General features: G+C 38.4%; 1 protein-coding gene across 2 annotated transcripts in view; it reads left to right on the plus strand.

The window, feature by feature from the left end:
- The window catches only part of PLEKHH2 (pleckstrin homology, MyTH4 and FERM domain containing H2), a 106622-nt gene extending 91193 nt beyond the window's left edge, over window positions 1–15429 (plus strand). For both annotated transcript variants that reach the window (XM_070798573.1, XM_070798574.1), the window contains 5 exons: window positions 7115–7260; window positions 8268–8397; window positions 9161–9247; window positions 11692–11829; window positions 13474–15429. In XM_070798573.1, coding sequence (XP_070654674.1) covers window positions 7115–7260; window positions 8268–8397; window positions 9161–9247; window positions 11692–11829; window positions 13474–13656 — 684 coding nt within the window. In that variant the 3' untranslated portion in view covers window positions 13657–15429. The remainder of the gene's footprint in view (window positions 1–7114; window positions 7261–8267; window positions 8398–9160; window positions 9248–11691; window positions 11830–13473) is intronic.
- The last annotated feature ends 2204 nt before the right edge of the window (window positions 15430–17633 follow it).

Here is a 17633-nt window from a genome sequence, read left to right on the forward strand (position 1 = left end):
TGGTGGATCAGTGGGTAAAGAACCTGCCTGCCATTGCAGGAGATGTAAGAGACGTGGGTTCGATCCCTGTGTTGGGAAGATCCTCTAGAAGAGGACATAGCAACCGACTCCAGTATTCTTGCCTGGGGAATCTCATAGACAGAGGAGCCAAGGGAGCTACTGTCCATAGAGTCACAAAGAGTCAGATATGACTAAAACGACTTAGCATGCATACAGCATATCTAGAGACCTCTGTGCATTCAATTGGTTAATTTCTCCTCATAATCTGTCTGGTGTCAGTTTAATTATTAGACCGAGTTAAAGTTCTCTAGATGGGTAGTAGGGAGAAATCTTGCCCTCCCCAGCGGGAGATAGGCATTCTGGTGTGTCTACAGTCAAGAGGGACGTGTGCTTTGTCCTCTTCTCTGTTCTGCTGTCATTTTCATGGTCCTAGGGATCTGCCAGAGCTCCAGCCATTACATCAGTGTTCCAGGCATCAGAATGGAGGAAGAACTGAAGAAGGGCATGCCTTCCTGCTTTTGAGAATCTTCCTAGCAGTTATATAGAACGTTTCCATTTATGTTTCTTTGGTCAAACTTAAGTCACCTGATCTTGCCAACCTACAAGAGAGACTAGAAAATGTGGTCTCAGCTGGGCAGCAATGAGCCTTAAAAAATTCAAAGTTTTTATTACTCAGAAAGATAAGAGAATGGTCATGAAAGGCAATGCACAGTCTCTACTCCACCTGGGTCTCTGTACATTTTAATTAAGGGAAAATCTAGTGTTGTTGGCTTAGATTCCCCAGGGTTTTCAGCCTTCTCACTCCTACCATCTCAGGACATCTTAGTCATTCTCTTCATCTTATCTACCACCTATGCCCGTGATTCTCAAATCTTTTCTTTCAGCTCATATTGCTTTCATGGGCTCCTTAAGTTCAGCATATCAGGAGCTAATCATCTTCCTTTTTCTTTCTTCACATTCGCATCTTTACCATGACACTGCCTCTGTTTGATCTGCCAGTTCAGTTCAGTCATGTCCAACTCTTTGCAACCCCGTGTACTACAGCACGCCAGGCTTCCCTGTCCATCACCAACTCCCTGAACTTGCTTAAACTCATGTCCATCGAGTTGGTGATGCCATCCAACCATCTCTGTCACCATCCTCTGTCACCCCCATCTCCTCCTGCCTTCAGTCTTTCCCAGCATCAGGGTCTTTTCCAGTGAGTCAGTTCTTCACATCAGGTGGCCAAAGTATTGGAGTTTCAGCTTCAGCATCAGTCCTTCCAATGAATATTTAGGACTGATTTCCTTTAGGATGGACTGGTTTGATCTCCTTGCAGTCCAAGGGACTCTCAGGAGTCTTTGCCAACACCACAGTTCAAAAGCATCAATTCTTCGGTGCTCAGCTTTCTTTATAGTCCAACTCTCACATCCATACATGACTACTGGAAAAACCATAGCTTTGACTAGATGGACTTTTGTCCACAAAGTAATGTCTCGACTTTTTGATATGCTGTCTAGCTTGGTCATAACTTTTCTTCCAAAGAGCAAGCGTCTTTTAATTTCATGACTGCAGTCACCATCTGCAGTGATTTTGGAGCCCAGAAAAAGTGTCTCACTGTTTCCACTGTTTCCCCATCTGTTTGCCATGAAGTGATGGTACTGGATGCCATGATCTTAGTTTTCTGAATGTTGAGTTTTAAGCCAACTTTTTCACTCTGCTCTTTCACTTTCATCAAGAGGCTCTTTAGTTATTCTTTGCTTTCTGCCATAAGGGTGATGTCATCTGTGTATCTGAGGTTATTGATATTTCTCCTGGCAGTCTTGATTCCAGCTTGTGCTTTATCCAGCTTGGCATTTCACATGATGTACTCTGCATATACGTTAAATAAGCAGGGTGACAGTATACAACCTTGACACACTCCTTTCCCGATTTGGAACCGGTGTGTTGTTCCATGTCCAGTTCTAACTATTGCTTCTTGACCTACATACAGATTTCTCAGGATGCAGGTGAGGTGGTCTGGTATTCCCATCTCTTTAAGAATTTTCCACAATCTGCCCAGCAAGCTTCAAATCCAGGAATCACTTCTGCCTCTGCCCTCCCTCTCCTTCCCCCCAGTCTCCGGGACCCTGTCCCCTCCTCTCCATGCTGACTGCCATTGCTGTGGTTCAGACCATCATCATATCCTGCCTACTCTTCTGCATCAGGCTTCTAACTAATGTATTTTTCTCTGGTCTGGTCCCCCACATACTTTTATTCTCCAAGCAGAATCTAGAGAGATAGTTCCAGTTGCCTGTTGCTGCATAATAAATGACTCCAAGACTTGGCCCCAGATAACAATTAGGGCAGGCATATGTAACGGCAGCTTGTCTCTGCTTCATATGGGATCAGTAGGCATAACTTGTAGACTGGTTGTGACTCTGTAGCTTAGGGCTGGAATCATCTGAAAGGTTTGTTCACTCACATCTGGTGGCTGATGCCGGCGGTTATTTGGAACTTATGTCAATTGGAACACCTGCTTGTCCCCTCTTCAAGTGTCTGCTTGTGCTTCCTCACAGAACGGTGGCAGGGTGACAAGAGCAACATCCCAGAAGAGACAGTATGTGGAAGCTGCCATTTTCCTAAGGTTGGGCCTGGAAACTGTGCCATGGTGGTTTGTCAGGCAGCACTGATAATACAGGAACTGGAATGGAGATACAGAAAAAAATGTGAATCATTGTGTCATTCCCTTGTTTATATGGAAGCACTGTCATGATCTGAACTCTTCTTGCCTCGCCAACCTCATCTCTTAATACTCTCTACCCTGAACTTTATGGTCCTGAGTTGTAAATGATTCACTTATTCTTTCCTCTTATGCTTTACTTGTTTGTCTCCTCTGTTTAGACATCTCTACTCCCATGCCTTTACCTGTTTACTTCAGCTGATCCTTTCATTTTTATCTTAGGTGTCACTCATACCAGAAACCCTTCTCGAATTCTTCCTGGATGGGTTAAACGTTCCTCTTAAGGCTTCGGTAATGCCTTGCACGTATCTATTACTGTTCTGATCCCAGGGGGCTTCCTGAAAGCAAGAGCTCTCCTTATTCATCTTTGTGTCTAGCACAGTGCTTTACACACAGTCCATTCTCCATCATGTCCTTGGATGCATGAATAGTTGATAATTTAGTTTACTTTCATAGTAACTTTATGATCTTCAGACTCTAAAGTGTTCATACTGCACTAAGTATTCCCTTTTTGCAGTGATAAAAAGCTGAGGGAAGAACTAAGTCACATATTGTCTTGGTGATAGGATTAAGAGTAATTTCTTATCATGTGCTGGGCTTTGATTATCTAGGCTTTGATTATCTGCTTATCTAGGCTTTGATTCTCTAACATCACAGATGCTCTGTTAAAATCACTCTCATTTTTGCTAAAATTTAAGTTTGTTTTCTTAACTTTTAATTTAGTGGAGAAAGAAAAAATTATCTCGAGGAAAAATTATCACATTCTTTGGAGATACATACTTCTAATGTTTTAGGTGAATTTTAAAAAGGAGTAGAAAGGTAAAACAATACATTTAGAAAATTCTGAGTGCTTTACTAACTAAAAAGTATAATTTCTCCATCTATAAAAGGAAAAGTAAATAATACCTCTGATCACTTCCTCAGAGTAGTTTTTGCAGAGATAAATGAAATACACTAAGGAAATCTGAGCTCTGTAGAAGATTCTGTTGTAATTTGACAAGAGAAGACTCTATACATGGACATTACCAGATGGTCAACACCGAAATCAGATTGATTATATTCTTCGCAGTCAAAGATAGAGAAGCTCTATACAGTCAGCAAAAACAAGACCAGGAGCTGACTGTGGCTCAGACCATGAACTCCTTATTGCCAAATTCAGACTGAAATTGAAGAAAGTAGGGAAAACCACTAGACCATTCAGGTATGACCTAAATCAAATCCCTTATGATTATACAGTGGAAGTGAGAAATAGATTTAAGGGCCTAGATCTGATAGATAGAGTGCCTGATGAACTATGGACTGAGGTTTGTGACATTGTACAGGAGACAGGGATCAAGAGCATCCCCATGGAAAAGAAATGCAAAAAAGCAAAATGGCTGTCTGGGGAGGCCTTACAAATAGCTGTGAAAAGAAGAGAAGCGAAAAACAAAGGAGAAAAGGAAAGATATAAGCATCTGAATGCAGAGTTCCAAAGAATAGCATGGAGAGATAAGAAAGCCTTCTTCAGCAATCAATGCAAAGAAATAGAGGAAAACAACAGAATGGGAAAGACTAGGAATCTCTTCAAGAAAATCAGAGATACCAAAGGAACATTTCATGCAAAGATGGGCTCGATAAAGGACAGAAATGGTATGGACCTAACAGAAGCAAAAGATATTAAGAAGAGATGGCAAGAATACATAGAAGAACTGTACAAAGAAGATCTTCATGACCCGGATAATCACGGTGGTGTGATCACTGACCTAGAGCCAGACATCCTGGAATGTGAAGTCAAGTGGGCCTTAGAAAGCATCACTACGAACAAAGCTAGTGGAGGTGATGGAATTCCAGTTGAGCTATTCCAAATCCTGAAAGATGATGCTATGAAAGTGTTGCACTCAATATGCCAGCACATTTGGAAAACTCAGCAGTGGCCACAGGACTGGAAAAGGTCCGTTTTCATTCCAATCCCAGAGAAAGACAATGCCAAAGAATGCTCAAACTACTGCATAATTGCACTCATCTCACACGCTAGTAAAGTAATGCTCAAAATTCTCCAAGCCAGTCAGCAGTATGTGAACCATGAACTTCCTGATGTTCAAGCTGGTTTTAGAAAAGGCAGAGGAACCAGAGATCAAATTGCCAACATCCGCTGGATCATGGAAAAAGCAAGAGAGTTCCAGAAAAACATCTATTTCTGCTTTATTGACTATGCCAAAGCCTTTGACTGTGTGGATCACAGTAAACTGTGGAAAATTCTGAAAGATATGGGAATACCAGACCACCTGATCTGCCTCTTGAGAAATTTGTATGCAGGTCAGGAAGCAACAGTTAGAACTGGACATGGAACAACAGACTGGTTCCAAATAGGAAAAGGAGTACATCAAGGCTGTATATTGTCACCCTGCTTATTTAACTTATATGCAGAGTACATCATGAGAAACGCTGGACAGGAGGAAACACAAGCTGGAGTCAAGATTGCCGGGAGAAATATCAATAACCTCAGATATGCAGATGAGACCACCCTTATGGCAGAAAGTGAAGAGGAACTCAAAAGCCTCTTGATGAAGGTGAAAGTGGAGAGTGAAAAAGTTGGCTTAAAGCTCAACATTCAGAAAACGAAGATCATGGCATCTGGTCCCATCACTTCATGGGAAATAGACGGGGAAACAGTGGAAACAGTGTCAGCCTTTATTTTTCTGGGCTCCAAAATCACTACAGATGGTGACTGCAGCCATGAAATTAAAAGATGCTTATTCCTTGGAAGGAAAGTTATGACCAACCTAGATAGCATATTCAAAAGCAGAGACATTACTTTGCCAACAAAGGTCCATCTAGTCAAGGCTATGGTTTTTCCAGTGGTCATGTATGGATGTGAGAGTTGGACTGTGAAGAAGGCTGAGCGCCGAAGAATTGATGCTTTTGAACTGTTGTGTTGGCAAAGACTCTTGAGAGTCCCTTGGACTGCAAGGAGATCCAACCAGTCCATTCTGAAGGAGATCAGCCCTGGGATTTCTTTGGAGGGGATGATGCTAAAGCTGAAACTCCAGTACTTTGGCCACCTTATGCAAAGGGTTGACTTATTGGAAAAGACTCTGATGCTGGGAGGGATTGGGGGCAGGAGGAGAAGGGGATGACAGAGGATGAGATGGCTGGATGGCATCACTGACTCGATGGACGTGAGTCTGAGTGAACTCCGGGAGTTGGTGATGGACAGGGAGGTCTGGCGTGCTGCGATTCATGGGGTCACAAAGAGTCTGATCTGATCTGATCTGAGGTCCTTTGTATGTGTCTCTCACCCCATCTCGTTCATTGAACCCTCTTTGGTACCATGTACAAAGAAAGCACTTAACACAGTTTATCACAAGTATATATTTATTCTTCAGTCTCCTCTACTAGACTGTAAACTCTTTGAGGACAGGAACTGTGCTCAACCTTTTTCTTTCTCATATAAATTAGCACAGTGCCTGACATACAATGAGAACTCAGTACAGGTTTGGATGAATGAATGGGTGGGAGAGTGGTTGGAGAGAGGGAAGGATGGATGGATGGATGGATGGTTTGATGGGTTGGTAGAGGGGTGGCAACTGTATAGTCTGTTAATAGAAATAAGGATTGAACATTCTTTCATTCAGGGAAAAAAGGTAATGAAGGGCTTTGTTTCCAAAAAAAAAACTGAACAATAGTTTGAGGGGATGCATACAGCCACATTTATGGAGAAAATCTAGGAAGTGATGAGAATGTAGTACTTGCTCCCATTATATTCAGTAGAGACCCTTAAAAAGTGCAAGTAATACTTTAAAAAGATTTTTCATAGCTTTATATCTTATTTTTTATTTCTAACTTCTATTTTTGCCTTATTTTCACCAACCAAAATTGTACCTTTAAAATGAAAAATTATCTAGTGTTGTTACAGGCAATAGTAAAGTGACCTTGAGCAAATATGGTACTGTCAGATTTTGACCTAGGATGATTAATGTAGAAATGAAACTATATTGTATCATGTTAGTCACTCAGTCGTGCCCAACTGTTTTGCAACTGTATGGACTATAGCCCTTCAGGCTCCTCTGTCCAAGGGATTTCCCAGGCAAGAATACTAGAGTGAGTTGTCATTTCCTTCTGCAGGGGGTCTTCCCAACCCAGGAATCAAACCTGGGTTTCCTGCTTTGCAGGCAGATTCTTTACCAGCTGAGCCACCAGGGAAGCCCACATGGAATACTTAAATTATAGACTTGTTTCATAATTAAACTTCAAATGAAGTTTAGATTTAAATAATTGTGTTTTTATATGATTACAAATTTCATAATCACACAATCATGACAAATAGATTTATATGTTGTATGTTACAGTGTTTAGAAAAAAATAAAACTAATTTTCTTTCTAAAAATTCTTTTAAAATATCCTCTATTTTCTCTTTTTTGGGTTTCCAATTAGGTGGAGATTGGAGATTTTGAAAGACCTTTTTCCACTCCAGCAGGTCACGTTACTAATCAGTGCAAAGCGAATCAAACTCTAAAACAAGTCATAGAGAAATTTTATCCTAAAAGGTATAGAGATGACTCTTCTGAAGAACAGCTAAGGTAAAGAACTATTTACAGGGCAGATGTGCACTAGTTTTTCAGTGATATTTTTCTGTACAAATTTTAAAGATGAAAAAAATTATATGTAACGATTTGCTCAAGATTTTTAAAATACTGTTGAATACAAAGAGGTTATAATTGTTTTTATTTGAGATGTGTCTGGAAACTTTAATAGCTAGATTTAAACTTTTTCAATATGAAAAAAATCTGCCTTAAGATCTTTTTATTTAATCTTATTCATTCTTCTCCAAATTAATGTTGCTAATAAATAAAAGGAAAAAATTGGCTAATAGGTTTAATTTTATGAAATGTTTACCAAAATTTTTTTACCTCTTAGGGTATTCCATTATAAACAAATTGGAATAAAAATAAAGTATCTTCTTACACAAAGTTTTTTAATAAAAATTTTTAATTCTACTCTATTAATTCAGAGTTTTTATTTTTGAAAACTATTTATAAAGAAAAGGCATAGATTCAAAAATAGAGGCAAATCCAATTCACCATGACATTTTTTAAAATAGAAACATTTGTGATTAGTCTGTTGTCTCTGTAGAATAAGTAGTTGCCTTCATGATTTAAGAGGTTTCCCCTGTACCCAGCATCTCTCCGAGCCAGGAGTGGTAGCACCTAAATTCCACCGTTGGGGATTCATTCTTCAGTCTCCAATTCTTGTACTTCTTTAAAAGTGAAAGTAATTCCCATGAGATTCTAGGCTAATTATGCAAAGGTTTGATGTTAGCTTATCAGATTTTAAATTTTTACCTGAAGGGAGTGGGGAGCAGGGAACCCAGGTCATACCGAGAGCACTAACAAATAGGGGGATTTGGTGAAAGGAATGCTCCACGAAGGACAAGGGGTGGACAGTGGTAAGATGGGCACCACCAAACCACAGCTTGCCCTGGGTAGGTCTCCCAGTGGTGTCTAGGATTGGCTCAAGGAGAGCGTTATCTTGGGAGGATGATACACTGTTTGTGTTTTTGTTCTTTTCTTTTTTTTTTTTTTTTTAGGCAGCTTTGCCAGCGACTGTCAACCAGGTGGATGGCCCTCCGAGGACACAGTGCTGCTGATTGTGTGCGAATCTATTTGACAGTAGCCAGGAAGTGGCCATTCTTTGGTGCCAAGCTGTTTCTTGCAAAAGTAAGAAATGGTAGGGGGAGGCTATCCAGTTTAGTAGAATATAAAGTGATAACCGTAACCCCAGGTTTAGTATATTCAACTTTTTAAAAGAAAATAAGGGAATTTCTAACAATATAAGGAAAACCATGAAAGGACACTGAGGAGAGAGCAGGAGAGCCATCGGCGTCTCTGTCTTTTCCCTTCTGCTCCAGTTTACCCTGCCAAAATCATTTCTTACACTCAGAAGGCTTAATCAGTAGACTGAAGACAGCCCCTTAGCTCTGCTTTCTTCCCTTTATTCCTTCATCCATCCACTCATTTACTCTTGCACTCATTTGTATTATTTAGTAATTATGAATTTTGTTTGCCAAACAAAGAGAGCTGAGCTCTAGGGATACAGAAGCCCATAGTTTCAGATAAGTTATTCTCACACTTTCAGGAACTCGCAACCAGTGTTGCAATAGGTCTGGAAACCACTAATGGTTAGGAGTGACATGACACTGAGGAAGGAGAGACAAACCCTGCTAGGGCTTAGATTAAGTGGCCTATCCAAATACACGTTAATAAATAACAGATTTGGGTCTCGAACCCAAATTCAAGACCCCAATTTGGGTCTGCTAATTTACTATTCTTTCCATTGTACCACACTGTCTACTCCTCAAGTGAGATTTTTAATAAGATGTTGTTGCTGTTGTTGTTAGAAATGTTGTACTGCATTTAGACTAAAACATTTCTGTAACTTTGTTTAGCATCTATTATATAGTATATTTTCATCTCTTCATAGCCCATAACCCCATCGTCCCTTGGAAGTACATTCATGTGGCTGGCTGTACATGAGGATGGTTTAAGCATCTTAGAATACAACTCCATGGTAAGATTAAATCCTTAAGTTTTGCATTGAGTCAACTATTTCCATTGCTCAGTTCAGTTCAGTTCAGTCGCTCAGTCGTGTCTGACTCTTTGCGACCCCGTGAATCGCAGCACGCCAGGCCTCCCTGTCCATCACCAACTCCCGGGGTTCACTCAGACTCACATCCATGCTCAGAGTTCCATAAACAGAAGGTAATGATACCTTAATCTTATTTTTCTTATACACAGAAAAATATCCTTCCTAATACTATATCATGAAGTCATTTTATGAATACAACCATGATTACAATTTCTTTTTTTAAAACAAGATTAGACAGGCTATGTATTGTGTATGAGAAAAATATTAAGATACCATGACTAAATTGCAGTCACAGTTGTATTTGTAAAAAGATCACTCATTTGTAGAGTTCAGAAGGTGGCTTCCTGTGCAAAATAACATTAAGATAACATATCTCTTGAAGATAACATTAAGGTATAACATTAATATACCTCTTGAAGATAACATTAAGGTAGAAACTTTAGTTAGCAGAATTTTAAGTTCAGTTTCACTAAAATTTCTGTGAAAATTTTTTTTACTTTCCCAAAATATCACTTACCCATTCACTTGTACATATACAGTATCTTTAGAGTTATTACATGATTAACTATAAAGTCAAACTGTGATTTCTATTTATTCATTTATCTGAAATTCACTTTATTTTCTATCATATTTTATATATATCAGATTACTTTTAAAAAAATCTTTTTTAACCTGGTGGACAGGGATCGCTCAGTTCACCTGGTAGATGTCATGGGCTCTCCTACTTGTGGCTATAGTCAGAATCACTGAGAATTTCTTGGAAATGAGACTATCCTTTAGTGTTTTAGTTACTGTTTCTCCTTATAACTGTTGAAAACTCTTTTGAAGGCATTTATATTTCTTGAGTGGGCTTCCCCATGGTTCAGCGGTAAAGAATTTGCCTACAGTGCAGGAACCACAGGAGACATCTGTTCGATCTCTGGGTTGAGAAGATCCCCTAGAAGAGGGCATTGGCAACCTGCTCCAGTGTTCTTGCCTGGAGGGTCCCATGGATAGAGGAGCCTGGTAGGCTACAGTCCATAGGGTTACAAAGAGTTGGACATGACTGAAGCGACTTAGCACGGTATGGCATGTTTCTTGAATGCCTTTTAGTTCTTGAATAAATAATCTGAAGATAGATTATAAAACCAGTGACTTAAAGTCAACAAAAATTATACACCAGTATTGAGTTCCTTTGGCCAAGTAAACCAGTTTGTTGATTCTGAGAGATGGATGTACAGACCAGGAGATTGACACTGCTGGCCTGCAGCAGAGGAGGTGTCCAGTACTGGGATGATCTGCTCCAGGTCTTGCAAGCTAATCATTAAATACACAGATTCCTTTCCTTTTAGGCTGTACATCTTTGAATTATATTTTAAAAATTGTTTTAGTAACACATTGGGAAAAAGTATTTGCTGCATGTATGACAAAGGGTTGTTATCCTTTAGGAACTGTTTTTCCAGATAGTAAAGAAATGATGAACACAGCAATAGACAAATGGGCCAAGGCAGTTCACAGAAGAAATACTAATATTCAGTAAATGTACTTTTAAATGTTAATCTCACCATCAAGTAAATTCAGTTTAATACAGTGAGATTCTACTTGTCACCAATCAGACTGGCAGAGCTTCAAACAAATGATGGTATCCTGTGTTATCAAAACCGCAAAATGCTGGAAATGTAAATGGGTATAATGTTTCTGAGTTTCGAAAGGTTTACTTTTTTGAGATAGCAATTTTACCTGTTGAGGTTTATAACCATAGAAATAATTATTCTATGTGTATTATGAAATATGTCCCAAAATATTCACTGGAATAAGATAGTAACAAAAAAATTTTAATATTCTTCAATAGATTAGTTAAATAATGTCTGTGTCTATAAAATCTAAACAAATGTCTATAAAATCATTTAAAATGATTTTATACAATAGCAAGTATGTTCGTGTCATGGAAAGATGTTCATAACATGCTGTTAAGTTAAAAGAAGCAGAAAGTTAAAAAAGAAGTAGTGTGCTTGATACTGGTTATGTTTACATATATCAAGATCTGTCTATCAGGGTGAACTATATGGATTTGCCAATATTTGACCATTTTTTACCTTAAAAAAGCATCAGGTTCATATGATTCAACCAGATAGGTAGGTAGGCAGGTAGATAGACAGACAGATAGAAATCTTTAAGGACAAATACAGTGTAAATGCTACGTAAATAGTTACTGGTACACAGCAAATTCAAGTTTTGCTTTTTGAAACTGTATGGAATTACAGATATTTTCCATCTACAGTTTTCCATCTGTATCAGCATCTTAATGGAGATACATATTATTAGTCATCTCTCATCTTTCTTTGAAAATAGTGTGTAACATATGTACTTTTTTCTTCTCTTTGAAGAGGTTAATCGTCAGCTATGTATACAAGAGTCTAATGACCTTTGGAGGTTATCAAGATGATTTTATGGTAGTCATTAACAATGCACATTCAAAGGACAAACCAACAGAGAAATTGATTTTTGCTATGGCAAAACCCAAGGTAAGTAGAAGCCTTTATGCTAACTTTTTAATGCTAGTTTGTCTCACACTAAAATATTTATTGTGCAAAGACTTAAGTTCTTGATGGGAAAACAAACTGCTTATAATCATACAATCTTAGGTCCAGTCTTACATCTTCTCCCTAAGCCTTGGTTTCCTCATCTAAAAAATGGTATAATGTTCCTTTTTTTTTTTTCTGAATTAAGAATTAAGTGAGGCAGTCATGAAGTGTTTAGCCCAGACTTTCCTGGTAGTCCAGTAGTTGGGAGTCTGCCTGCCAATGCAGGGGACATTGGTTCAGTCCCTGGTCTGGGAAGATTCCACATGCTGTGGGGCAGCTCAGCCTGTGCTCCATGACTACTGAGCTAGAGCCCGTGCTCCGCAAAAAGAGAAGCCATGGCAACGAGAAGCCCACGAACCCCACCCAGAGATTAGCCCTCACTTGCCCCTGCTAGACAAAACCCACAGAGCAATAAAGATCCAGCACAGCCAAAAATTAATTAACTAATTTTAAAACATAAAATGTTTAGCTCAGTGCCTGGTATACAGAAAGATCAAAATAAGTGGTCCTGGCATACGTTGTTATCGTCAGGTATTTTATATGCATTATCTTATTTACTTGGAATAATTCACTTAATGGACTCATTAGTGAGAAGAGTAAGGTTTTAAAATTAAGACATTGTTTCTTTACAATTTTAACAAGTTATGTAGTTTTAATGTCTCTAAGTAAAAGCAATAAATAAAAGGGCTGCATTCTAACATGTGATTCCAATTTTAGGGAAAAGAATGAGAAACTAATTTTTCTAAAACTTTGTCTTAAAATTATCAACTAAAAGAGACTACTTTTTTTAGAATCTGAAGCTTTAAAAAATGGCATGTATGTTTCTTAATTAAATCTATACTTAAGTGAAGGCAGATAGTAAGTGCAGAAGATCATGGCACACTTCAGTTTAAATAAAAAGTTAAAAAAAAAAAAGAAGTAAAAGCTAAAATAAATAAATAAATAAAAAGTTAATATACTACACTGGATTTCTTATTCATGTATCCACAAGTGTGGCTTTAAGATAACTCTCAGAATTGTACTGTTGTCACATTTTCTAATATTGCCACTAAATTTGACTTTTTTTCTTAAGTACCACTTTCTAAAAAAAAAAAAAGTACCACTTTCTGCTGGTTTAAGTAACGGAAAAATAGATGGTGCTGAACATGTAAGTACAGTTGACTCTTGAACAACACAGGTATGAACTGCACAAGTCCACTTATACATAGATTGTTTTTCAGTTGTAAATACTACATTACTACACGATCCGTGGTTAGTTGAATCCATGGATGTGGAACTATGGATACAGAGGAATCGTGGCCACAGAAGGGTGCTGCAGAGTTACACACAGATTTCTGACTGCGGGGGTCGCACAGAGTCAGACACGACTGAAGTGACTTAGCAGCAGCGGCGGCAGAGTATCAGGGTCCCTAAGCCCTGTGTTGTTCAAGGATCAGCTGTACTTCACTGTTTGATCTGGTTGAAAGAGAACTCTGGTGGCCTGGGCACTTGCAGATGGAGGCCACTCATGGCCAACCCTTCACTCTCTTTGGAAAATGATGAGAACTTCTCAAGAGGATAACAATTCCACTTTTCTTGTTTTAGATTCTTGAAATCACGCTTTTGATCGCCAGCTACATAAACAACTTCTACCAGCAAAAGGCAGTTCACCACCTCTCTGCTCCAGCGCTGCTCTCAGCTCAGACCCAGGGTTGCCAAGCCAGGGTGATGGGAAGCCAGCCCCTTCTGGCAAACAGCAGACCAACCAAAGGCCCCACTTTGCTCTGAGGCTCAGGGGCCTAAACATCTCCCCCTGTCTTCTAAGCAGTGGCTGCATCAGCTCCAAATAAGTTCATTTACATCCTGGCAGCATGACACCCACACAGTAGTAGTCCATTCTTTAAAAATAATGGGAGTTACCCTCTTCCATTTGATTCATAAATATTCAAATAAATGCTTGTAATAAAACTTAAACACACACACACATAAAACCTAAACAAATTTTCCCACATGCTGATTTCCTTTTAGCTTAACTGGGTTAGAATTTGCCTTTTTTTTCCATCACCTTTCCCATCAGACACATCAAGGCTTTTTTTCTCTTAGAAAAAATATTCTAGCAATCTTTAGAAAGGGAGATTCAAGGGAGTTTTGCCAAACTCTCATTTGGCAAACCAGTTGATTATTTGGACATGCTTACTGCCAAAAAATTATGTACTATAATTAAATGTGCTTTTAATTAATGATACGGTATTTAGAAAGAAGTAGAGTATCCAATTTAAGAAACAGCTGCTGGGTGGTGTTGAAGGGTAAGTTTTTAGTTCTATGAATCGCTGTGTGAAAAAGCAGGCGCTAAATCCCAGGGATGGCGGAGCCTAGTGGGCTGCCCTCTATGGGGTTGCACAGAGTCAGACACGACTGAAGCGACTTAGCAGCAGCAGCAGCAGGTAACCAGAACCTCCAGTGTGGTTTTAGAAAGTATACCCTGTCACCTTTTCAGATCACTGGAGTGTAAAACTTAAAATGAAACATTGATTCCTGACATTCCTTGGCTATCTACATAACCCAAGTTCACTGGAATATTGCCCACATTTCATTCCATTGGTGCTGGGTCATCTTGACCTTGCTTTGTTAAATAATGATATCTTTGAAAACAAAGAAATTTTAAAGCTTTGCTTCACACAGTCTTTTAAATTATAGTTTGAAAATAAATTCCCCACAATCTTTTTTTTTAAAGAAAAGAGAAAGTAACTCTTCTTCAAAGGAGATAAATTTTAGTTGAGTCTAGAAACCTATTGCTTTACTAGGTTACATAAATGGTCAGTACATTCCAGTTTGTGTCAAAATAAAGTACTTATTATTATTCATGATGAAAATGAAACTGTGATAAGACATGAAAATTATATTGTAAAAATGTTTAATTGAAATAATAATCATGAGTATACTTAATTTTATTTATGTGTAGAATATTTTTTATTTATATTTTGGACATATATTTATCACTTTGTGTATGGTATTTTTTTAACCAGTTGGGGGAAAAAAGTTAGCTGCTGAATTAATCTGTTGGCGAGCCTTCTTGTTTTCTTTTTTGCTGCTTTCTCCCTGTGGCAATGTACTGTTCTCACACTAAGCCTTTTAAAAACGTTCCATCCTATGTTAGCATCCTTAGAAAGATCAGAGCCAAGAAATACACTGATCAAGTAAGATTGTGCTTTACCGATAATGACAAAGGTCGAAACCACCCGTAGAAATACATGGCCATTTACTAGTTCTCCTAATCTTTTGAGCCATAGCCACTCACTGTGTAAGCAAATTAATTTTTGAGAATAAACTGGTTACCAGTTTGGGATGACTCTCAGGCACCTTTTGGCTGGGATACGGTCGAGTTTCTGAGTTCCCAGAAAACCATTTAATAATCATTAGTCGGTGAGCCAGAGGCTTGGCAGAGCTGTTACATATGTATGAGGACTTTATTCTCAGGCAGTAGTTAGTTCATCATGTGGTAAGCTCCCCCCTAAAATCTTCTAATTTAAATGAATAGTGAAGGCTCAGCTTAAATGGTAGTACCCTAGACTTGGCATTTAGTTTTGATAGAGCAGAGATAAAATATTTTGATGGAAAGAAATCAATTTTCTGTAACTGATGATGTGAAAATTTTATTTTCTGGGAAATTACTTTTATATAGCCATTTAAAAATTCAAAGTGTGTTATTATGATTGGTTACAAGAGAATAATGTTACATGTTTAATTGTAATATTTGTCTCCTATCATTTTCCTCCCTTTCAATCATAATAAATGATTTACAAAACCCATTTCAAGCATTATCTTTTGAATAATCTTCAAGAAATACCTAATGTTTTCATTGTCAAAGCTGAAGTGTACTACTAGTGAAAATGGTAGTTATTACCTCCTTCTGCACTCATGCTTTGTCTTCTGTGTTGCTTTGCTTTATCCATATAAAAAGAAGCTGTTTGGACAAATTGTAATTATCATATATATATATGTGCTTATTGACATATATACAATATGTATAAATCATGATCTCCCATGATTTCATAATAAGTTCCTTATAGGTAAGTTGATTGAACTGTGTCTAAAATTTTATTTTAAATGTTCTAGATTTGTGTCTGTGTGTGTCCTTGAAGTCACATACCACCATAGCTTAGAAATGAATTTAACTCTCAATGTACAAGAAAATTTACAAATCTTGGCTTGAAAAAAGTGTTTGTTAGTGGTTATTTGGACATTTTTTTCCACAGAAAAAAATACATGGTAGTCAGGTTCCTGGAACAATACTTGTAGCCCGTAATTGTACTGAAGTATAATCCTGAAGAATTAGCCACCACGGATAATCATATTTTTCTAGAAAAAGGCTTTAAGTGTTCTGGGATGCCAAGAACACATTTCACCCACCCCGCTCCCACCCCCAGCTGTCACGGAATTTGGACTTCTCAATACTGAGTCTCTGGGCTGATTCCTGTGGACCAAAGGCTTTGGGAATGTGGGGACTGAGGAAGCGAAAATGAGGAGCTAGACTAACAAGGTGAAGCAGCTTTTCCGCTAACTGGTTCATGCAGGGACCTCATCTCCCCTCACATTTCCCCCTATTCTCTTTTCCCTAAAGGAAGAAAGGGATTTTACTGCTACAGAGTACTTCATTTAGCAGGAAATATTGCCAGTTTCCCTCAGAGAGGGAATGACTTGATTTTCTTAATGCTTGTTTGAAAAATTCCAGAGAAGGATTCTGATTAGCTCAACTCATGTTTAACTTTAAACACTCATATTAGGAGAGTGCTTAATTATTAAAACTCTATATAGTGGAAGCTTATGCAGCCATCAAAGCTGTGTTTATTATGCATTTTTGAAAAATTGATACAGGAAAATACATGTTGAAATCAGAATGTTAATTATACAGTAAAACATCAGCTCTATGAGCAAAAAAGATTGGAATGAAAAACATCAAAATGTTGTTGTTACTTCTGGCATTTGCTTATTATACCCTCTTTGTTTTTTCTGTATAGTATTTTTTCTACAAAAAGTTTATGTAACTTTGAAAAAAAGGAAAATATATTAAAACTCTGTCACTTTCTGGGCTATTGTTAATAGCCTCCATACATGACTTCCAGACTCTGAAGCATCCTTCACACAGCTACAAAAAATTATCTCACTGAACTAAGGTCTAGTCATGTTGTTGTTATTGTTCAGTACTAAGTCACATCCAACTCTTTGTGACCCCATGGACTACAGCCTCACTGTCTATCACTATCTCCCGAAGTTTGCTCAAGTTCAAGTCCATTGAGTCGGTGTTGCTTTCCAACCATCTCATCCTCTACTGCCCTCTTCTCCTTTTGCCTTCAATCTTTCCCAGCACAAGGGTCTTTCCAGCTTTCAAACTGTGGTGCTGGAGAAGACTCTTGAGAGTCCCTTAGATAGCAAGGAAATCAAACCGGTCTTAAAAGAAAGCAACCCTGAATACTCATTGGAAAGTCTGATGCTGAAGCTCCACTACTTTGGCCACCGGATACAAACAGCCAACTGGCTGGAAAAGTCTAGTCATGGCACACCCCTATTTGAAATCTTATTTGGTTTCTCATAACCAACACAGTAAAATCCAGATTGCAAGATCTTTCATGGTAGCCCAATCTACCTGCCTAGCTTACTCTCCCACCTTAGCCCCACCAGACACCTCTACCCCAAACTATTCACAGGTCACTGAATATACTCTGCCCACACCTTTACCTTTCATATAATTACTCATTTCATTCAGC

The sequence above is a fragment of the Bos indicus genome, chromosome 11 (assembly GCF_029378745.1).
Source record: "Bos indicus isolate NIAB-ARS_2022 breed Sahiwal x Tharparkar chromosome 11, NIAB-ARS_B.indTharparkar_mat_pri_1.0, whole genome shotgun sequence".
NCBI lineage: Eukaryota > Metazoa > Chordata > Mammalia > Artiodactyla > Bovidae > Bos > Bos indicus.